An 18,112-nucleotide genomic window follows, 5' to 3' on the forward strand; every position below is an offset into this window, starting at 1 on the left:
GCTCCTTCACTGCTGCTACAATACATCCAGAAATTGGTTTGTCATTGTGTTGCTAAAAAAAGCAAGTTTTTACAAGAGTTCTTTTACAGATGTTGTACATCATGGCATCTGAAACCCCTCAAACCCTCTTTTTGTATGTCATTAAGTATTTCTAAGAGGTTCAGTCTCTCTGGAATGCTGTTTCATGATAATAACACAACTTTTTAGTCCATTGTTGACACTTTCTCCACGTTTTATAAACATGTTGCTGACACTGATGCTGAATTTAAACTAAATAGTTACCTAAAGTATCTTGGTAATATTTTAGGGTTCAAATGATTTGTGAATCTTTTCATTCAGCTTTAATTTCACATTTTTTACCAGCATTTAATCTTTTGTAGATGCTAGGCATCACAAATGATAGTTACATTCAAATAACACATCAGTCAAATGAGGAAACAGAGAGAGTAAAAACACTGAAAATAAAGATTGTGGTTAAACCAGGTCTAGGCATGAGTAGACTTCCATTAAATATTTTTAGAAGGTTTCTCAGTTGGCTGGAACAGTCAGGTTTGTAAAAGACCCCCCCCCCCCCATTGAGTTAGACCACTGAGTTGCGCAGCTGCAGGAGGGTTAGCTGCACCTTTAGAGTCACAAATGAATCTGTCTGCTGTTTCACTTCAGCACCGTCTGTTTGATGACTCTCCCTTCTTTATCGATGGCAAAGTTGTAATTCTTTGGACTGTCCAGAGCCTCCTCAATTCGTTGATCCAAGTTCTCCAAGGTGATAAAGTTTTTTGCTTCCTCCTGTAAGCAGGTAAAAACAGCCATTAATATGAGCTATTGATCATTACCAGGATTTTTATCACGTTTTTATCATGATGTAGACAAAAAAAATTTAAATAAATATCTTATCAGTTTGATTCATACCTGCAGCTGCAAAATCTCCTTCTCTCTTTGTTTGATTATTTCGTCCTGTTTCTGTTCACGTTGAATGATGGCTTCAGTCCTCTTCTGCTGAGCTTCCTCCTCTTCTCTTTGGATCCTTAATATTCTAAAAGATATAAAAATGCAACCTAAGTCACCTTTACTCATTTATATAAACCTCAAGTCTACAATCCTTTTATGTCTTTTCCTGCAGAGATCCTCCACACCTGGCTTTGAGCAGACGCAGGTTTTCCTGATCGTTCAAGGCCATTAGGGAGCGATGCTCCTCCGCCTCCTGCCTCGCCCTCTCCTCCGCCCGGGAGCCCGTCTCCTTCTCGTACTTCTTTCGGAGCACCTCCTCCTTAAACTCCAGACTGACAAACAAAAAAAATGGAATATATCAAAACTCAGGAGGAGTAATTAACAGTCCAAAACCTATGAAAGAAGATGTATAATCTTTAAACGATGTATTCTTTAACAAATATTCTAAATGTTTAAAATTTCCTAAAATATATTTAGTCTTTTTTCTTCTGTTTTGTCATTTTTTTTTCCATTGTGGCATCAATTTTATAATAGAACTTAATTGTCACTGCAGCACGTGCAACGAAATTCTTTACTTTTTTAAATTATTTATTGTCTTTTAAGACAAAGTGAATGCTTATGACATGCATCGTAGATTTGTTACACACATGTTTATCGTTGGCAGAAAAGAGTTGGCAAGTTTTTCAACCCAAATAATCGACTCATCTCCCAAATGCATTTTTTCTTACACATATCGTTCAATTTAAAATGCCTTTCCCGATGGTATATTTATTGCCAAAAGGCATTGTTCCAATAAATAAATAATCGACCAAACGTTTATGTGTGACAAGTGCCTCTGATTTAAAGACGATGACATATTTCGCTATTAGACCAGATGGTTTTACAACCAGGGACATAAAACGTACCGAAGCGCCCTCATTATCAGCTGGTATTCCGTATATCTCTCCTTCAGGACCACCATCTCCACCGGATCTACGGGAGGAAGCACTTTAATTCGACCTTCTTTGGATTTGGCCACCGGGTCGGTGCGGGACTTTCGCCCCCGGACAGCCTCCACCACCACGGCGCTCCTTGGTGCAAGGAGACGGGCCGTCTGCACGGTCCTCCCGCCAATTATTTGGAACATGTCGGCTTCGAAATACGGTACTAGGTAGAGGTTATCATTCGCTAAATATTACTGATGATAAGAGCGTGTTTTAATGTAACCCTTGCTATAAGTTAACATTGAGACATGAACACTATATACATCACACGACCGCCATGTTTGTGTCCTTTGACCGGCGGAAGTGATTAGCCAAGCAGATGTTTTGGTTTTACTGCCATCTGCTGGTGTGAATAAGTGGTTTAGTTTGAGTTTATGTTTTGTAGGATTATGGATAGATCAGTTTTACTAGTTAAAAAGTGCCTATTATTAATATTTAATTATATATCTAACGTTCAGCTGGATGCGATGTAACGAGTAGCTAGCAATCAGCTAGTTAGCTAGTTAGCTAACAACAGCTCATCAGTTTGTGCTAAACTGTATTGATAGCTTAGCACAAACTTGGACTAGTAAATTTAGTTAATGGTATGACAGTTTAATCTTGTATCATTTAATTATATGTCAAATCAAAATGTAAATGATTAATCGAAATTTCCATCTAACATCAAATCAAAACAGAAACATTAGACATGTCAGTTTAAGTCTCATCAATAAATAAACTTATCTATACTGAAAAGATTATATTTGTTACAGCTGTGAAACTAATGCTTTCTAATGCAGTCCAGCACGACTGTTCTACATTTCAGCTTCTTGTTGATACCAACAAAAATATGATCGTTTAACTTAAATGATTTTGTTATTGTACCCACTTTAATGCATCCATGTACACCAACATCACTCATAATGACCCAAAAATAAACAGAAATAATATAAACATTTTTTACTGATTGACATAAATTGAATAGAAATAGAAAGGTTTATTAAGTCAGACCTAGGTTTATGTGTGGGAATAAAAGAAACAGACAATTTATTATTAAGATTTTATCAAGGGGTTGCAGCAGTTTCTGGTTTTATTATTTATAGAAGTGTTTCTCGATCCAGGTCTTCAGGACCCACTGCCCTGCATGTTTAATGCACCTGAATTAAATAACTGGCTTGTTAATAGGCTTGCAAAGAACTTTATGGGGAAGTTCATTAATCTGAATCAGGTGTGTAGGAGTAGGAACACATCTACTTGCAGGGCAGTGGGTCCAGCTTAATGTAATGCAGGGCTGCAGGGCTAGAGCCTATCCCAGCTGCTATGAGAGAAGAGACAGGGTACTTCCTGGACAGGTCGCCAGTTCATCACAGGCTTAATGTAGAAAGACAAACAGTCACTCATGCTCACTCCTTGGCAGAATTAAGAAACACTTTTCAACCCAATATGTATGTTTTAGAACATGTTTTATTGCAAGTTTTGGAAATCAATAAAGTAGATATTTTGAAGCTTTCTGCCTTAGAAATTTTAGGTCAGCAGACCTGATTTCACAGAATATATGTTGGCTTGTCTTACCAGAAAAGCCACAAGTGGAATAATTCACCTTAACAGTGGTTTAGCTCAGTATTTTGTTGTAGTGGTATAGAAGGTATTTAATATTTCATTGTTTTGGTGCAGACGCAGTATGCTGTTTTTCCTTTATTTATTTTTCTATAAACATATATTCTGTATCTTTCCCCTGGTTTCAGTGAGATGCTTGCAGTAAGCAGCTGATGATCTTGCAAAGCAGATCTATCAACCCATTACAGATGCGGCCAGCTTGCCAGGAGCATGGAATGATGGGAAATGGTGCAGTGCTGCTGCATGTCAGACCTTTGACACTGTGTATTGTCATAGGAGGAAAACGTTAGCAGCAGCCTAAAAACTTACAAAATGTCACAAATCAGAAGTCACACGTTATATGATTCTCTGATTGAGTTTCTATGGTCACAAACAGAAGTCAGGTTCCTTTCCCCAGCATGTCATTACTAAGTTATTCTTTTCTCTATAATTATAACACCAAACTATACATAAAATGACAAAGTCAGAAGTTCAGTGATCATCTTTATGTAATGAAATGATTCTGTCTTGGATTTAGGTTTAATGTTCTTTTAAATTAAACTATTTTTAAATTTTAGGTTGTTTTTCTTGAATTTAATTATAATCTTTTCTGTGATTTTTTCCCCCCTATTGTTGCTTAGTGAGAATTTGGTATCAATGATTTAGTTGTAAGAATAAATTAGAGTCCATGGTCATATTTACTTTTTATGTTAAAAAAACTGAGACCTGCTATTTGCTGCATCCTAGTCATTAATAAACTATGTTCAACTGAAAGCTGATAAAAGAAATAATTCACAAACCATATTCAAAATATACTTTGATGAGCCAAATAGTTTTAAAATCAAGTTTTTACCTGTTTTTCAATACATTTTTGTCAAATATTTTCATAAAAATCTTCTTTCTTCAACAACTACAAATAATAGTAGTTAACAGAGTTGAAATGCAGCTGTAAGTTATGTCTGAGGTTTTTTTCTTTTCATTGATAAAACTTATGTGACTGTGTTTTTCCGTTTAAATATATATGCAACTTGATTAATTTGGTCTACTTGGTCATTTATTGTGGACCATGTACGACATTTCCTAAATGTCAAATAAAAACAATACAGAGTATGATGCAGGTCAGGTATACGTTTATTAAGCTTGTTGCCAACTTTTACATTTACGCTAAGCGTAATGGTGCCAACTTAGTTTAGTTTCATAGATGTAAAGCACCCTTTAGGTCTAGGATCAGTAGACAAACAACAAGGAGCTCCTGCAGTTATCTTTCAGTTTCATTGTTAAGCTTTGAATGGATTTAGAGAACAAAAGAAATCTATTGTCTATAGACTTAGAGACACTGTATGATTATAAGGAGAAACCAGTAACAATTTAATCTTCCACAGCATTTACATGTCCAGAAGGTTGTGCATTAAGGCACAGTTTTATTGTAAATTTAGAAAATCGGTAAAGGAAGACCAAATTCACTCAGTGTTTGCAGTATTTTGTAAATGTAAATGCAGATGAAGACTAAATAACAAAGACATAAAATGAACGCTTAACATAATAAAAAAAGAAATCTTTAAGGTTACTGGTTTACGACTACAGAACCAGGGGGTGTGGGACATTGCGTAACTGTTTGGTAGAGTTCCTTGTGAAAAATGTTGGAGATAAAATCCAAGCACTGAGAGACCACAGGACTTTTTTTTGGCCCTCCTTCACAAACTATTGGTCAAATGTTTGCACAAAGAGGTCTCAGGAAAGTCGGATGGTTAACTCTGTGGTTTGGATCTTAACTTGTTTCACAGAGAGGAACTCAACCAAAACAACATAGCTGTCCGACATCGTAACTAATGCAGTGCAGCCACTCTGTGTTGTTGAGTTTGCCGTTGTATTGATGTGTGGTGTCAGAATGTGTAGAAGAAGGGGGACTTCTTGTGGACCTCTTGTTTGGCACAAGGGCGCAGTTGTCTTGAGAGATGAGTTTTTACTTGTTTCTTTTTTGAAGGAGAATATAAATTTGTGTTTTTGGAGGGAAAGAGGATGACGGGAAGGTCAGAGAAGGAAAGGGAAGGGTAGGGGATAGCAAGGGCAGAGATATAGATGTATGAGGAATTTTAATGCCCCTCTCATGGCATTTAGATTTTAATTTAGAGCAGGAAGAGGAGGGTAAGTCAGACGAATCTCCTCCCCCTCCAAAAGTTTCCTGAGAAGAAAAGGAAAGCAGATGCCACATATCAGACGCTCTGTTCAAACAGTGTTTATGCATAAAAGCAGAATGATGTCATTTCTTACCTGTATGCGGCTATTTCAATGTCAAGGGCCATCTTTACATTGAGAAGCTCTTGGTACTCTCTCAGGTAACGCGCCATCTCTTGTTTAGCCTCAGTGATGTCCCGCTCCAGCTCGCTTATCCTTATCTATAAATTATAAAGCAGAGTCACCACTGTGAACTGATCCAAAATCATACAGAAAGAAGTGAATGGATTTATTTTAGAAGCCCACTGCTGTGTTGTTTGTGTTTCTTGCTTTTTTTCAGATTGTATGATGCAGATTTCCTTTGTACTTCCATCTTATCACTTTTTGCTGAGGCTAGAGCACAAAAAGCTGCTGGCACAAATTATTCACATGATATCTGATAGGAAAATAATAAATTTGTTCTTTTTCATGGGGAATCTGAAACTCGGGTCCTGGAAGGCCACTGTCCTGCAGGTTTTAGATGCTTCGCTGCTTCAACACACCTGATTCACATTAAATGGATCCAACAACTTGTTTAGTTCTGCACAACGACCCATTAGTTTGAATCAGGTGTGTTGAAGCAGGGAAACATCTAAAACCTGCAGAACAGTGGCCCTCCAGGACTAAAGTTTCGGATCCCTGGTTTACATTATTACATTGCAAATTATCTTTTTAGGCCCAAGCACTAAAGGCAGTGCATAGGCCTTGTGTATCTCTAGTTTATCCTCCATTTTTCCTTTTGCTTGAATATATTAACCATAAAAAGACTATCTGCAACCAGGCGGCACATTATAGAAATAGCTGGCCGGGGGCCACTTATCCCTCATTCACCTGATACTTCTCCACCTCCTTCGACTGCATCTCCTCCAGATCCCCAAGTTGTTTATTCAGAGAGTTGATCACATTCCGGAGAGCCTCTATCTCTGAGGAACGAGACTGAAGCAGTCTCCGGTATTCCATGGTCTCGTCCCGGATGGCGTGCACAGCCTCGTTGTTTTTGCTGGCCATCTCCGCTATGCTTGCAAACTTGCTTTGGTACCAGTCCTCAGCTGCCTGCATGTTCTTGTTTGCCAGCCGCTCATACTGTGCCCGGATGTCTCGTAAGGCGCTGGAGAGGTCGGGCCTGGAAACCTCCACATCCACGCTGATGGATGCCACCTGCAGCTGAGCCTGAAGCTCCAGTAGCTCCTCTGCAAAGACTTTCTTCAGGAAAACCATCTCATCACACAGAGAGACCACAGAGGCCTCTGCATCACAGTTGTAGACCACAGACCTGCTTGCCTCCTCTCTGGCCCTCTGTAGGGCTTCCTCTGCATCCACACGCTGCCTCGCCTCTTCTTCATAGCGCTCTTTCATCTGCTCATACACGTCCCGCAGGTAATCCCTCTCTGCCTCCATCCGCATCTTCTCCCCATTCTCTGAGTCGATCATGGCCCTCAAACTCCGCGCCTCCCCCTCATAGATCGCCTGCAAATGGGACGGGTCGTTCTGCCGCCTCCTTAGAGCATCCAGCTCGGCCAGCAGGGCTCGGTTCTGCAGCTCTAGGTGCCTCACCTTCTCGACATAGGTGGCGAAGCGGTCATTCAGGTCCATCAGCTGTGCCCTCTCCTGAGACCGCAGGCCCAGCAGCTCTGTGTTGAGGGTGCTGATCTGAGTCAGGTCCATCCTCTGAGAACCATCTGGGAGGGAAGAGGAGGACATCCTCAGGATCCTCTTTCCAGATGGAGGAGCCCGGGAAGACGAGTAGAGAGAGGAAGACATGGAGGATTTAGTGGTGGATCGGGTGCCTTTGTAGCTGTCCCAAGGGCGGCGGTGGGAGAAGAAGGAATCGTAGCTCATGATGAATTTTCTGCCGTGGATTTTTTTGTTTGTCTAAGAAAAAGATGTATGTTTTAGGTTCAGAAAGTTTTATTTATGTCCCCCTTGTTCTGCACACCATCGGTGAGGATGAGCGAGCGTTTTTGCACTGCACCAGTTCAGTGATGCTGCAGATCCTGAGCTTTTATAGAGTGAGGCTGCTCTCCCCCCCTCCACCACAGAGAAGCATGGTACCGTCAGCATATGCTCGGCCAATCAGAGGCCTCTGCAGTGAGGCGAGAGGAGGCTGGTTTTAACTCTTACTCTCAGCTGGGACAGACAGAGGAGGCGTAGTTGAGCAGATTTTCAAATGGCTTTGAAATGAGTTAACTGTCATTACTCTCTTATTTTCTGACCTCATCATTAAGTCTGCTTTACTTCACACAGCAGGCTCATACACAACATACATTTGTAAAAATGAAAAAAACAACAACAACAACCTGAAAAGCCTTGTACAAATTATTAGAAACTATTTAATTCCTCACACAAGTAAAAAAAAAAAAAATCTGTACATAAAGAGAGCAGCCAGGTAGATAATGAGTGGTTTAATTATGTAGTAAACAATTAACGCCTTGACCATAAATATGTTTACAATTATATAAAAACAAAAGAAATACAGTAAATAAGGGGAAAGAATAACAAAAAGAAGAAACAATTAAATATCAAATAAATTACTAACAATTAATTGATATGGATAAACAGAAAAATAAATGAATAAATAAAAATTAATTAGATAAAAAGACAGAAAATTAAAAGATGTTTGTGGCACATTTGCAACAAAGGTTAATTATTATAGAAATTATCTGCTATCAGGAGTATTTATACCCACTTGTTTATCTGCATGATATCAGACATGAAAGATGAATCCATTTTTTTCTTCATGCACTTTTTATTCAGCTTGTCCTTTTACTTTATTGTCATAAGTGTCCTTTGGCAGATGCCGTAGATATCGCTTAACAAAAGATATCAGGAAACAAACTGCTTTTGTTTCCCGAGTATCTTTCAATCTGTTTGATCTAATTAGATTGGAAAATGCTGAGTCATTGATGTTCTCCTGCCGTCCTGACAGTGTGTGTGGGAGACATCACTGATGAAGAAAGTGCTGTCTGTACCTGCTGACACACAGAAACACTCTTGCTGTTCAGCATCCAGAGACGAGTCAGAGTGCTCGTGTAAATCATCCGTCATTGAAAAACAAGCGTGGACAGGCTGTGACTGCAGCACACTTTTAATAAGCCACATGTTCAGACTGGTCGTCCATAAAACCAGGTGGGCTGTGTCTGTCACACGATCTGGCCCCTCACATTAATCTGCCTGTGCAGATACCGGTCAAATACCTAAAGAAATAGAATAGGTTTAAAAATGTAAATAATGAGCCACTGGAGATCTTAATCAATACAAAAGATTTCATACATAAAATGCTTCATCCATTTTGGTATATTATAGTGTATGAGGCAGGAATTCCATTACATTAAGTTTATATCAATGCATCTGACGCCCATACTGTCAAATTTACTTACATCTGGGAAGACTAAATTGCTGTACACTAACCGGCCACATTATTAGGTTCACTTTATTAGCCTACCTGAGTATTGTTGCTGACCATGTCCATCCCTTTATGACCACAGTGTAGCATCTTCTGATGGCTACTTCCAGCAGGATAATGCACCATGTTACAAAGCTCAGATCATCTCCACCTGCTTTCTAGAACATGACAATGAGTTCACTGGACTCCAACGGCCTCCACAGTCACCAGATCTCAATCCAGTAGAGCAGCTTTGGGATGTGGTGGAACGGGAGATTCTCATCATGGATGCAGCAACTGTGTGATGCTGTCATGTCAATATGGAGCAACATCTCTGAAAAAGGTTTCCAACACCTTGTTGAGTCTATGCTATCAAGAATAAGGCAGTTCTGAAGGTTAAGGGGTGGTCCAACCTGGTACTGGCATAGTGTACCTAATAAAGTGGCCAGCAAATGTATATTTAAGCCTAAAAAATCAGCTGGGAGTTAAGCCAGTAGGTGACACCATTTCTAAAGGCTTTTCTCCCAAACAGAAATCTTTAAACTGATCTAATTTAACAGCTGAGTCCTTTAGACGTGAAAAAAGTGACATTGTCCTGCTATTCTTAGTTGTTGCCAGTAAAGGTCGATAAACCTCATTGATTTATTCCATTTGAAGGGAAGGTTTATACAACATGATCAATCTTTTCCCGTTTGGCTTCTTTCAGCTCAACAGTTTATTGTTATCTAAATTTAAAAAGGACAGTTCAAATAATTTGTGTTATTTCTTGATTTGAATAAGTAATTCATTTGACTTTCCGTTTGATTGAACTTAAATAAACTTATAATACTTATAATCAAAACTATTTGTGGGTGTCTTTTTTTTACATATGGATTTGCTTAAATAAGGCTGTCTCGTGCAATGAAAGAAGAAAGCTTCAACGATATTTATGACAGATTAATGTTAAAAATAGTTCTATTTCTTTGAATTCCCTCTTCTGCTGCAGAGACCAAACAATATCTGACACGAGCTTCTACAAAAACCATAAGTACATGGCTTATTTCAGAGTTAGTTAATTACTTTTGCTAAACATCAGGGGAAAAAACAACTTAACAGTCTCCTTTTGTGCAAAAAAGCTGAAGCACAAAGATGTTATGTTCTCTCTGGGCTCCACAGTATTAACTACAAATAAAAACAAAACTTTATCTTTATGGATAGTAAGCCTGGGCCAATCAGAGCCCAGAGCACATGTAGTTATTTTCATTTAAGCCTGTCAAAAATCCAATACTGTCTCATTCTTAACAAAGAATGCTTTATCAACATTGTTTAACATAAATGGCTCTAACAATTGTGAAATGAAGCCATGTGAAAAAGAAGCAAGCTATTCTAAGGATTTATAAATGAGAGCATAATAAATAAATCTTGTCCTTACCTGGTATTGGGGTAAAGTAAATGTAACCTTAGATAAACAGCAACATGTGATATATCACACTGTTTCATTGTATATTTAACCTAAACTAAACCAAAACGCAGAGGTATGTGGATCACAATCAGCTTGTAGAACATCCTTTAAAAAACACTTCAAAGTAACCGTTTTCTTTTTTACCAGATCAGACTTTTATCAGTTTTTTAACAATTCTACATGCACAGCTCTCTACATGTCAGGTAAATGACTGGGCATTTACTGGGCCATTTCAACACCTTTGTTTCTTTAGTATTATTCTGTTGTAGATGTCCCGCTGTGCCTGGGGGTCATTGTCCTGTTTTACGACCCATTTTCATGAATAAATAAAAGCACAGCTTAATCATGAACTCAGGTTTACAGATTATTTCTTCTTCTTAATCAGATTATCTTTATGTCCACGCTGCGGCTGGGAAAATCCTGCTTGTGAATCATTCTGCTGATGATGGCCGAACTCCATTTAGCTGCTTCTCTTTCAGGATCCTGCTGGGACACTGGGATTAAAACACATGCAGCTGCTGTCCATGTTATTTGCTCTGTGTCAGTAACATTCAGGCGGATGAAGATAAGATCTGTGTGTATTGTTGCATAACATTTAAAAAGATAACACAGACAATAGTGAAACTGTTGTTTTCCTTTTAACTTAAATGAGGTCAGCAAGGCTTGGGTGACTCCCTTGTTGGGTCGCTTCACTCTGAACTGGTTTAAAAAGAAACCTTTTAAATAGACACCATCCTTATTAGATCAAATGAAAACATCCTGGAAATGTGTTTTTATGAAGGTTTTTAAAAAGATTCTGGTACAAGATACTGTTGTTGATGGCTTTGAGCACTAGATGGCACATTTGTGTTGCTTTTCAGATGAAGCAGGTGTATGATGCTGTTTTTTTTTTCTGTTATAAAATACTTCAAACTCAAGTGGTCATGAGTATTGCTGCAGGCTCTACTTTTTTAAAGTAAGTTACTCTCAGCATTAAGTCAGTTCTACTGTCATATAGTCATAATAAAATGCAAATTACATGTTTATTTAGACATCATTTACAGTAAATATATTTCCCATTGGTACATAAGGTAAAAATAAGTACATAAAACATTTCTATTGACAGTTTAAAGACTTTGGAATGTCAGGCTTTTCATTTCTATTTGTTTATACATATACAAAGAATCGCAGGTGCACATTTCCACATTAAAAAAAAAGTATTTTTAGACAGAAATGAAGAAGTTTAGAGCGACTGGAACAGCACCACAATGGACTGATCCACCTTCCACTGTTGTACATTCAGCTGAAATTTGTAAAATGCTAACCACATAAAAGCACACGTAGAATAATATGACATCCAACATATAAACAATACAGAAATTTCTCCTTTAGGTTTAAGTTTCGATACAAAAAGCGTATTCCTTTGGTAGAAAACATTTATCTCAGGAAAATATTTGCTGGATCTAAATAAGTATTTGCATCTTGCATGGCCTGTCTGACATCTTACATCAATAGACCAGTGGACAAAAAGAAAAGGGACTAAACATTCACCTCATATAAAGAGTGCTGCATATTCACTTATAAACTCCAGAGCAGCCCACTGACATGCACGGGAGCTGTCTGTACTGGCACTGCAATGCTTGAGACAACTTCTGATTACAGCATAAAGGTGGTCATTCACAGGTCGATCTGTACAGTACTTTGGTTACTATTTCATTACCAAGTCTTTATAGAATGCCAGGGGTGGGAGGGGGACAAGTATTGCGCACAATGCAAGTATAAACTATGTGCTCATAGTTACAATATCGACCAAAATTTACTAATGAAGCAGTGACACATACAAAAAGAAATCATTATAAACATTTTCTACAAGTCGTTCTCTCCAGACTTGTCTTGTGCATCAAATGGGGGCAAAATTACTGCCATACACTCTAGGAATTTTAAAACAGTGCAATTCAAGCTTAATTTATGTTGCCCTTTAGAAGATTTTCAGCCTTTTGCCGATGGCTCGGCCCCCCTTTACTCTGTGGTTCTGCTGATCTTTAGAAAGCGGGCAGTACTTGATGGTGTGCGCGTTGTCTCCGTTGGCACTGCAGAGGGGGCAGGTGTAAGCCCGGAGGATGGGGCACACGACTCTGCCGTCTGCTGTCTTCAAGATGTGGGTGCCGTAAACTTCCTCCGGCGCACCGTTATTCCGACAGAAGACGCAGACCTTCGGCTCCGGTTTGCACCTCTGAGTTTGTTTACGCCTCCGTTCCAAGGAGAGCAGGTCGAGGCCGGCGAAGCTTCCGCCGTACGACGGAGCGTCTCTGTCCACCAGCTGCGAATCACCAGCAAGCTGCTGGTAAGGCCTGAGAAAAGAGATGCGCTCTTTGAGATCATAGATGGACATCTGCGCGGAGCCAGCGGTCGCGCAGCAGCACTCCAAGTGTCCGTCGCCATCTCTGCCGTGCCCAATTACGCAGGAGCAAACCGGGGAGTCGTCCTCCAAACCCAGAGTCGCTTTTAGAGACTCCGTTATGGAGTTGGGGTTACAGGAAGGACTGTTGATCTTATTTTTGGCGACAAGTGTCGACAGACCGAGGTAGTCATTCCAGAAATTAAAGGTATAATCATAAGGAGACCGCGTGTCCAGGTAGCCGCGGTCCAAGAAATCCATCCTGTCACAGCTGCGAAAGTTTAATGTCCACAGACGTGAAAAGGCGTTTTGGATTGAGTATTTGTCAGCATGGGTGGCCTGTGGAGGGGTTATCTTCTCTGCTCTCTCCTCAGTCTGAGCAGCACTTTCGACATGAAGGCGCTGATAAGTTCGCCAGAATAAAACCGAGGGGCGTGGTTTGGTTCAAGTTGACTTTCTCTCTGGCCCCAAAGGAGGGTCCAGAGCAGAAGGGAAACATCCCCATTTCTACCAAAAACCCATCTCTTGTTACTAAATTGATCTATCCTCCTGGTCGACAAAGGCGGTTATATTTTTTCTTATATTTTCTGGAACGGAGTTTTTTTTTTTATTATTATTGCATCAGTGTTTGGTTTTTGGACCAGATTTTGGACTAAAGTAAACCCCGATCACCCTAATTGTGATATAAAAAAAAACATAAATAAATAAAAAATTGAAAAAGGCTGTTTTTTTAAAATGCTCTTTTGTAAACTGTTTTTTTTTTATTATTAAAACATTCTGAGAAATTTTGAGTTAGCTTTTCTGTTCATTCTCTTCTGTTTTGCCTAAGATGATTTTTGGGGGGTTCTTTAATGATTTTCCTCTCTTTCCATGCCTTTCTTTTATCTCTTTTTTTTTTATTCAGAATCTGTCAGACTAATCCACATAAAACAATACGACAATGGCTGAACAGCTGATAGAGACATAGAATCTGCCTCATGGAATTACAAGCAGAATAGGCATTGTTTTTGCGGGGGTCAGTAGTTTTAAAAAAAGTTCATTGCATCCACCTTAGATTATCAAGACTTGAAGTAGCACTATGTAACTTTCTGACCTTAAAATGTGTGTTTCGTACTTGTTTTCTCACCAGTGTTGATAGCACAGAGCCATCATTACCCAGCATCATCCCAAGGCTGAGAAACTGCAGCTTTACACCATAGTTGAGTTTTACTTTACACACCACATCACACACCAGCAATTGGATATCAACACACTGGCCGTTTTGAACATGCACTGCGACTGATTCAGCTGTAAGAGGTCATTATTGGAGGAAAGGAAAAGAAAGAGAGAAAGGGACAGAGCAAGAGGCGAGAAAAGGGTCAGCATCAGTCAGAGTAGAAGATGGATGCAGAATTAGCTGTTGTTTGGGGACGTGTCACTGTGGAAATCTGCCAAAGTTCAGAAGCACTTCCTTATAGCTTATTATAGAGTCCCATTATAAATGAATGTCCTCAAAGCCAAAAGTGGGACATCCAGAAGATATACATGTGGGCAAAATTTGTACTCTATATCAGTTCATACAACTTTGAATAAATTAAAAAAGCTTTGTCAGAATGAGTGGGATATCAGTGGAGAGATAATAGAGCGCAACCTACTGTCACTGAATGCTAGTCAACAGAAAAAAAACAAAGGACTTGCCATTTCATTGACAGGAGGTCTATAGACCATAATGCCCTAACATCATAACTATAATGAATATTTGGTACAAAAGAAGTAATCAAAAAATCTCCTGCATCCTGTGTGTTTAAGGACTTTAACAGATTTCTTCCAGCAGCGATGAAGCATTCGTTCCACGTGAAGCTGCACTTGTTCTGTTTTCCCTGATGGCTTTGTCCACACAAGCATCTCTTCTCTATTTCCATTGTCTCTTCTCTACAGTGAACCGTTTAAATTCATTAATATGCATTAAAACGGAGTGTGTCGCATCTGTGTGTGTATGTGTGTGTCAGTCAATACTCAGTCAGACAGGCTCCCAAAAAAGAGCTTGATAATTGACCTGACTGCTGGGACAATGACTATGTTACTATTTTTGTGCCACCCTCAAGTGAAATATTAAGAACAGTCCAAGTTGAGACAGAAGTCATTTATATATCTTGTGTTTTAAAATAGGAACTTAAATCAGTCGTTGGGGGGTGGGAGGTGGGGGGTGGGGGGAGGTCACAGAAGAAATAAATCAATATCAGTCTATCACAGACATATTGCTGAGTGAATTTTTTTCTCTCTACTTCTAGATTTTGTTTTGTTTTAACTTCTTTTAAAACATTTTGTGTCACAAAAATTAAAATTAGCTTTAAGTCATACTAAATCCTCAAGAAAATATGTGTCCGAACCTTAATCTTTCTCCCTAATTGCAAAGGGAATGCATTTTCTTCATGTAATAGGAATTTCTAGTGAGTCTACTTGACAGAAAGCATGGAAGAAAAAATAAAGAAAAGAAAAGAAAATCATGTTAGCTAGATAGCTAGATAGTTTCTTGTATGTGAGAATAAATTATCATCAGAATAAAGCAACATGGCCCATTTTCAAGGTCACCTCCAGCTCTGCATGCACAAAGGAAACCATGAGAGAGCATTTCAAAGATGAATGGCTGCCATATCACAATAGATAAATTGCAATGGGGTGGGGTGGGGGGTAAGACATGTGGCTCTGTTGCTTGGAGGGTAGCCTTCATAATTCGAAATGCAAAACATGTTTGGCAGCAACAAAGGAAGTATTGATAATGAATATGAAATTCGTTCATTTCACCTTTGAATTGAGTTGAATTGGGAGTTTCATCTCTTGTAACCAGAACGGCAGCAGCAGGATGATTGTAAAGGTAAGTTTATTTACAGCACCTTAAAAACAAAGCAAGCACTATTTGTTACTCGAAGTACATTTGAAACTATTAAAAAGTTCAGAATTATTTTGTGAAATGGACACAAGATATAGTGGGTGCAGTTTCATTGCAGTTATGGTGCTTTAAGAAGTAACGTCATATTTAATAAAGAAAACCAAAGTCTAGTAAGGAAGATTCATTTTTGGGGAGGTGATATTATGATTAACCAATATCATCTTGTAAGATGGGAAATCATGAGGAACCAAATGAACTATAAGGGCAAAGGAGGTGTCAGTAATATATTACCTGATTGTTCCTGTAAATGCTGTTTTAAATAGAAACATTATGTGTCTCTGCTGTTGTGAATTAGCATAGGGACATTAGAGAAATTTATTTGAAGAAAAACAAAAAACTTTAAACATTTTAGACAGCTACAAGAACAAAGAATGCATAAGAAGAATGCATAAAGTGTAAAATGGTAATTGACTAAGATAACAATAATGCATTGCTTCCATTGTTGCCAAAAAGCAAGAACAAATCTTGCTTTGTTCATGCAGAATGTGGCCATTGTTTAACTGTGTTTGTCAGCACTATCAGGCCCCCATACAGGACCCTACAGAGCACAAACTGAGAGATAGTTTTTGTTTTAGCTTTATTGAATGCAAAGAAGTTGGTTTTCAAAGGGTTAAAATAATCTTCATGTGTAAATTTGGCTTCAGAGTATGATGATGGTACCCAGAGGCCTCCCAAGCAGCTCTGTCTGCCCAACAGCTGAAGCCAAGATGGGCAGGCACCGCTTCCCTATTCATCACTGTCAAGTTGCATAGAAAATTAACAAATCCCTTAATTAAAAGACCTTTCTAGACTCTGATGTAGTGTGTGTGCTTGTGTGTGTGTGTGTGTGTGTGTGTATGTGTGTATACGTACGTATAACACGTGTCAGCTGCACTGATTCATTGTGCAAGTTACAACAGCCTAGCCAAAGAGACACACACAAAACACTGACTTCCTAACAAAGCTTCACACACACTCACACACACAAACAATCCCCTCCACTCCCACAGACCCCTGCTAGTCCCGCTGCTGCATTAATTGCATAAACTGCATAATGTGGACTCCAGTTCATTCTGGATCTCTGTACGTCTCCAGACGCAGAGCTGGGCGGGGAATCGGTTGGGGCTTTGATCCCTGACCTCTGCCCCTCTCTAGGGAATGTTAGACTGCATCCTTTAACGGTCGTCCATCTGTACACACATATAAAAACACTCTGCTGCCCCCAGACCCCAGCTCCTAGAGTCAGCCCAATCCCAGACACGTGTCAGTGTCACCAGCATCGATAGGGAATGCTAAACAAGCCAAGGTCAACTCCAAATTAGGGGGTGTCTTTCAGCCTGTCGAGTGCTTTGTCATGACCACCAGCTAGCTGAATGCACCCTGCTATTACTTACCCCAAAAACTCCACCTCCACCACACTGCAGCCACAAATTCATGTATTCACAAACATACACTTAATATCCTCTTGACATAGTTGAAGTGGAAGGATTGAGAGGAATGTGCATTAGTGTCCAGAGCTCAACATTTCCATTGAGAGCTGAAGCTGTAAGTCAGTTACCTGATTAAAAATGAATAAATAAGCAACTATAATGATTGTGGAGTCAATAATGTTAAAAAATAAATAAATTAATTTCAAAAAAGTAGTTTCAGGTTCTTTTCTAAATGTGGTAACTTAGTGGTTTGTATCACTGCTGTTCTTTTAAATGGTTTTGGGCATTTTTATTTATTTTTGTCCAAATGATTAAATGATAAATGAAGAAAATAATGAGCAGATTAATTAACCATCATGATGCTAATAAACAAGCCACTTCAGTCTTGTTGAATACAGAATGAATATCAACTATTAACTAAACCTAAACAACATAACTTAAATTATTGATAATTGAATTTAGTGATTACTGTTTTATTACAGTTGCTGATTTAAACTCTGATATCTGCAAATAGGTTAACCATTTAAAAGCCAAAACTGTTTAGTTTACCATCACATAAGGTTTAAAGAAATAAACCTAAAGAAACAATGTTCATTTTCTAGATGTATGCAAAGTAATTTGTAATGCTAGTTCTCAAATGTTGTATTACATATATTTTTACTTGTAAATAAAGGTTTAAAACTTTAGCTGAGGGTTGTTTCTGTAACTGAACTTGTCTCCAAAAAGAGAAGGGGAAACTGAAAGAGGGAGCTTCTGGACCCATGGATCAGAAACTTGTTTAACTCACCTAAATCTGCTGAGATTAGAGCTGGAAGTAGTCAAAGGGCTTAGAGTGTATTGGTACAATGGGGCAG

At 38.9% G+C, this 18,112-nt stretch overlaps 3 protein-coding genes across 3 annotated transcripts; all 3 read right to left on the reverse strand.

Annotated features, from left to right (window-relative positions):
* Window positions 1-326: 326 nt before the first annotated feature.
* On the reverse strand, window positions 327-2,220 carry mrps26 (mitochondrial ribosomal protein S26). The gene is made up of 4 exons (XM_041971852.1): window positions 1,854-2,220; window positions 1,134-1,280; window positions 910-1,033; window positions 327-786 (listed from the first exon to the last, which is right to left on the reverse strand). Exons 1-4 carry the CDS (start codon window positions 2,072-2,074, stop codon window positions 655-657), a joined length of 624 nt encoding a protein of 207 aa, XP_041827786.1. The 5' UTR covers window positions 2,075-2,220; the 3' UTR covers window positions 327-654.
* Window positions 2,221-4,619: 2,399 nt separating this feature from the next.
* si:dkey-33c12.3 (uncharacterized protein LOC335380 homolog) lies at window positions 4,620-7,709 on the reverse strand. The gene is made up of 3 exons (XM_041971833.1): window positions 6,552-7,709; window positions 5,778-5,902; window positions 4,620-5,688 (listed from the first exon to the last, which is right to left on the reverse strand). The coding sequence occupies exons 1-3, from the start codon at window positions 7,557-7,559 to the stop codon at window positions 5,628-5,630; spliced, it is 1,194 nt and encodes a 397-aa protein (XP_041827767.1). The 5' UTR covers window positions 7,560-7,709; the 3' UTR covers window positions 4,620-5,627.
* A 3,837-nt stretch (window positions 7,710-11,546) lies between these two features.
* LOC121631129 (nanos homolog 1-like) lies at window positions 11,547-13,464 on the reverse strand. Its single transcript, XM_041971847.1, has one exon. It carries the CDS (start codon window positions 13,179-13,181, stop codon window positions 12,501-12,503), a length of 681 nt encoding a protein of 226 aa, XP_041827781.1. The 5' UTR covers window positions 13,182-13,464; the 3' UTR covers window positions 11,547-12,500.
* Between the last annotated feature and the right edge of the window lie 4,648 nt (window positions 13,465-18,112).

This window comes from Melanotaenia boesemani, chromosome 20, assembly GCF_017639745.1.
Source record: "Melanotaenia boesemani isolate fMelBoe1 chromosome 20, fMelBoe1.pri, whole genome shotgun sequence".
In the NCBI taxonomy this organism is placed as follows: Eukaryota; Metazoa; Chordata; class Actinopteri; order Atheriniformes; family Melanotaeniidae; genus Melanotaenia; species Melanotaenia boesemani.